Genomic DNA, 5,263 nt, shown 5'->3' on the forward strand with positions numbered 1-5,263 from the left:
GACTCAGCACTGGCCTCTATGAACAATCCTTTTCCAGTTATTCTAGCCCTATATTTTGTGTAAAGAAGCAGGATGGAAAGCTCAGAATTGTACATGACCTTCAGAAACTCAACAAAGTCACCATTAAGGACGCTGGATTACCACCAAAGACAGAGGAACTCATTGAATCATTCACTGGAAGGGCTTGCTATGGACTAGGTGATATTATGGGAGGATATGATGAAAGGGAATTAGCTCCAGAATCCAGACCTTTGACAACCTTTGAAACACCCCTTGGAAGATTTCAACTTACCAGATTACCCCAGGGAGCCACCAATTCAGTTGCAGTTTACCAGGCCCAAATGATGTGGATACTCCAGGATGAATTACCTCAACATATGGGAATCTTTGTGGATGATGGAGGTATAAAAGGACCAACCTCTGACTACAATGAAGAAACTCTAAAGGACAACCCTCAGATCAGAAAATTTATATATGAATATGCCATTACACTGGAAAGGATTCTTTTCAGGATTGAAGAAGCTGGACTCACCATCTCTGGAAAGAAATTTGCTTGTTGTGTTCCTGCTTTGGATCTGGTTGGCCATGTGGTTTGTAAAGAAGGAAGAAGAATATCCACCAAGAAGCTCAACAAAATTGAAACCTGGCCAACTCCCACCACTCCTTCAGATGTCAGAGGATTCCTAGGTATCTGTGTATATGTCAGAATGTTTATTCAAAATTAATCAGCCATCACTGCCCCTCTCAGAAAGCTCACCAGGAAGGACTCCTCTTGGGATTGGACTGAAGATTGCCAGAATGCCTTTGAAAACCTCAAGAGGATTGTTGGAACTGACATCACCCTGAAGAAGCTGGACTATGGACCTGATGCTGGCTTAATCAAACTTTCAGTGGACTCCAGTGTTGTTGCTGCAGGTGCTGTACTTACCCAACAGGATTCTGATGGACTGGATAGGCCTGTGTTATATGAGTCAGTAGTCTTTTCACCCAGGGAATCAAAGTACTTACAATCCAAATTAGAACTTTGTGGTGTTGCCAAGATCCTCAAGAAACTTCAAACCAAACTTTGGGGCCAACATTTTCAACTCAGAGTGGATGCCCAGTGCCTTATTGGAATGATCAACAACCCTTCACTTCCCAATGCCCCTATGAACAGATGGATTGGATTTATTCAGTTATTCTCCTATGACCTTGTTCACACTCCTGGAAAAACTTTCACCTTACCTGATGGACTTTCAAGAAGGCCCCCTGATTCTGATGAAGATGATTGTCCTAGCTTTGATGAAGATGAAACCTGGATCAAACCTCACCCTGGATTTGGAACTAAACACTCTTCTTTTGGCCTGCTTCTGGGGACATCAGCTCAGTTTGGGGAGGGGGTAAGCAACTTTCAGCAAGGAATTTGGAAGCACCTCCAGGAATACCTTTCAACTATGAACAAACCTCCAGGATGCAGCAGCCTGGAATTCAAGCAAATTTTGCACAAATCAGCCAACTTTTTCCTTTCCAATGGAGTCTTGCACAGGATCAACAAACCATTCTCCCAGATAGTAGTCACCTCCCCTTCAGCTCAGAATTCCATCCTCAATTCCCTTCATGAATCCTTAGGCCACAGAGGTATTGTTGAAACCTACAGAAGAATTAAACTCAGATTTTGGTGGCCAGGTCTCAAGAGAGGTGTTACCAAGTGGGTCCAGTCTTGTGAAGCTTGCCAGAAGAGGAGTTCAAAATTGCCAATGGAACCCAAGAAACCTACAGGAGCAGCAACCATCTTTGGAAGAGTCAGTTTGGATACAGTTCACATCAAAGCTGGCAAATGGAAATACCTGGTAATTGCAAGAGATGACCTTTCTGGATGGGTAGAAGCAGTTGGACTAGAAAAGATTCAGGCAAAGAAAATCTCTCAGTGGTTCTTGGACAATTGGATCTACAGATATGGAGCTCCTTTGTCAGTCACAGTGGATGGAGGCTCTGAATTTGGACAGCAATTTCAAAAATCCCTTCTGGAATCTGAAATCAAAATCAAAGTCACCACTCCTTATCATCCTGAAGCAAATGGTATGGTAGAAAGAGGACATCAGGCAATTAAGGATACTTTGGTCAAGCTCTGTGGAAAAGAAGGCAAGAAGTGGAGGAATTATTTACCTTTGGTTTTATTTGCAGACAGAATTTCCACCAAAAGATCAACTGGTTACTCACCTTATGAACTAGTTCTTGGACAGCCCCCCATCTTACCCATTGATTTGGAATTGGAAACTTTCTTTGGAGTGGATTGGTCAAAAGTAGAATCAACTCAGGATCTTTTATTGGCCAGGACTCAGCAGCTTGAAAACAGGGATACCATCTTGCAGCAAGCACACCAGCAGCTTATGGACTCCAGGAAGAACTCTGTGGACTATTGGAACAAGAAGAAAACATCAAGGCAGCCACTAAAGAAAGGTCAATTAGTAGTAGTATATAATAAATCTTTGGACTCTCAGTTTGGCAAGCTCTTTGAAAATAAATGGAATGGCCCTTACAGAATCAAAGCTCAAAACCCAGGAGTATCTTACATCTTGGAAGAATTGGATGGCACAGAATTAGCCAGAAGGTTTGCTGCAACTCATGTCAAGGAATACCACCCCAGGTAAAAATAATAAATCAGGAATAATCAATTCATTTCTCTTCTCTTTTCTCTTTCTCATCTTCTTACACAAAAAACATAAAAACAAAATAAAAATCAAATCCCACTTTCTTAAATCCACAGAATTATAGACCTGCAGATCTAAGTTTTGGGGTGATTTTTTCTCACAAAATGGGGCAAAAATTGCCCCATTATTCTCACTTGGCATGTTGAATATCCCCAAAGGCCCGAAGGCCCTATGGATGACCCTCCAGCTGTGCCGGAGCAACAAGCAAAAGAGGGCAGGTTGGTAAACTAGCCAGGGAGGGCCTAACCAAGCAGTTAGGGGCCTCCCAGGGAGGGGGCGGACAAAACCGAATCCCCTGCGGATCAATCAAGTCACCTCCTCCTCTTTATATACCCACCAGCAACACCCCACCCCGCCGCACCTTTAGCAAGACCACGGCCACGCCACCCGCCTCCCTAGCTACCGTAACCGCCTTGGTGGTACCTCCACCTTGCCCCGCCACCCAACACACCACTCCCGACAAGCCGCATCCCATACCATGTGTAGTCCTTGCCCCGGCAAACAACAACCCAGGAAACTTCCAACGCCACCCCCTGTCCACCCATGAAAAGCACACAGGCGCACATTCCTCCGTACTGATTTTGGCCCAGCCCGCTCCACGGGCCCCGCGACCTAGGCACCTCATTTGGTCGGCCCTGAACAGCTCCTTGCCAACCCGCCGCCCCAACCGCTACTATGCAATCTCAATGGCTGGAATCTCCCTCTGCTCTGGGGCCAGACATCGTCTGAACTAAACTCTCAGATCGATGTGGCTTCTCTCCCCGGGACGGGGGCGAATCCAATCACACGTACTTTGCCTCCACCCACAAGAACAACGAAAACAACTCGGACTGTCAACTGGGACTTTGAACCTGATAAGGTCAAAGAGATTGTCAAATTGACTACGAACGCTCAGCTTGCCAGCCCTTTCCCTCAGATGTCATCTCCCTGTCCCGCCTGCATTGTCTCCTTCTGCTTCTACCTGCTTTTACTCAGGCTAATCTTTGAGTTCAGCCGGCCGAGCCTGTGGCCTCGATCTACCCCACAGCAACCAGAAGCCTCATTGGATCTGACACTAAGGTGTTCATCAATGGCACCAAAGTCAGAGGCTCGAAGACTGACCTGACCAGCGCTCCAGATGATTCCCCTCTTCACCCTCTCATCTTTCTTTATCTTAAATGTTCAAGCTGACAGAACATGTTTTTGGTTATGTAATAGGCCAAGAATGCAGGTGTATGGGGGCGTGGTGACGAAGCCTGCGGCCTCGGAGTTCACCTACATCCCCCAGCGCCCCTACCTCTCCCTGGGCACCCTGCGCGACCAGCTCATCTATCCCGACTCGCGCGCAGACATGGCCGCCCGCGGCGTCTCCGACGACGACCTCCTCCGCATCCTCGCCATCGTCGACTTGGACGCCATCTTCCAGCGCGAGGGCGGCTGGGACGTCGTCCGGGAATGGCAAGATGCGCTCAGCGGCGGTGATAAGCAGCGGCTCGCCATCTGCAGACTCTACTACCATTCCCCCAAGGTACCCCTTCCCTCTGTTCCCGATGGCGTGGGTTGCTTACTCTGCCCCACTCACATGTTGTTGTTAGTATGCTATTCTCGACGAATGCACGTCCGCGGTCACGCTCGATGTGGAGAAGATCATGTACGAACACGCCACCTCGCTCGGGATCACTCTGCTGACGGTATCGCACCGTCCGTCGCTGTGGAAGTACGACAAGTTGGCCCCCTCTGCCCCCCTCCCCTCCACCCGCCTCTCCGCTCATCTTTTTTTACTTGGCAAGTATATCTTGCAGTACGACGGCGAAGGCGGGTACTGCTTCACCCAGCTGGACGCGGAGAAGCGGCTGGCTCTGCAGGAAGAAAAACAGGTCGGTTCTGTCCCTGCCCCTGTGTGTTTGGTGGATGTGTTTGATGATCTAGACACCAGCGGGTGCGTCAGGGACCTCCCAACAATATTTGATTCCTGCAACCATTCGGCAGACTCGGTCCATCAACCCCCCTTGCGCCTCGCGTGTCTCCCTGCCCACCTCCCAATGGCCCCACTCAATTTGTTCTCCTCTTCCGATGACAACAACGGCCTTCTGCTCCGTCGAGCCTCCTCCTTCTCCCTCCCAGTGTCGCCAGCTCGAAAAATGGCCTCAAGGCTCGCCGCGGGCTTACCAAGCCCCTCTCACTATCCCTCGCCGTCCCCCAAGCCAACAAAAACAACAGCAACCATCATAACCATTAGCAGCAGTAACAGTCCAACATCGCCCAAGCCCTGGTCACCCCTCAGAGAATGACACAAGCCGAGCACCGGCAGCAACATCTACTCCAAGAACTGCCTTCTTTCACTCGCTGCCCCCCTCGCCTCGGCTCGGAGACCTCGGCCAAGCCTGTGCCCAGTTCGTAGGCATCAAGGCCAACATCACCGGCGGGCTGTCAATGAAGCGATACACCTTGATCCCCTGGCTTTTGCTGGGCGGGATCAGCTGGACGGACATTCTGAGGGGGTACAACCCTGTCCGCCTGATCGGCGGGAATAACAAGTGTCATCAACACCCCTGTCCAGCTGCACTTCGACACGGTGACTGCGGGCGAAGGCC

The 5,263-nt window shown here is 49.3% G+C and overlaps 1 protein-coding gene across 1 annotated transcript; it reads right to left on the reverse strand.

The window, feature by feature from the left end:
- Positions 1-3,679: 3,679 nt before the first annotated feature.
- Positions 3,680-4,188, reverse strand: PtA15_9A551 (uncharacterized protein; the record flags this gene model as incomplete). Its single annotated transcript, XM_053172772.1, has 2 exons — positions 3,680-3,706; positions 3,949-4,188. The coding sequence occupies 2 exons, from the start codon at positions 4,186-4,188 to the stop codon at positions 3,680-3,682; spliced, it is 267 nt and encodes an 88-aa protein (XP_053023979.1).
- Between the last annotated feature and the right edge of the window lie 1,075 nt (positions 4,189-5,263).

This window comes from Puccinia triticina, chromosome 9A (assembly GCF_026914185.1).
Source record: "Puccinia triticina chromosome 9A, complete sequence".
In the NCBI taxonomy this organism is placed as follows: domain Eukaryota; kingdom Fungi; phylum Basidiomycota; class Pucciniomycetes; order Pucciniales; family Pucciniaceae; genus Puccinia; species Puccinia triticina.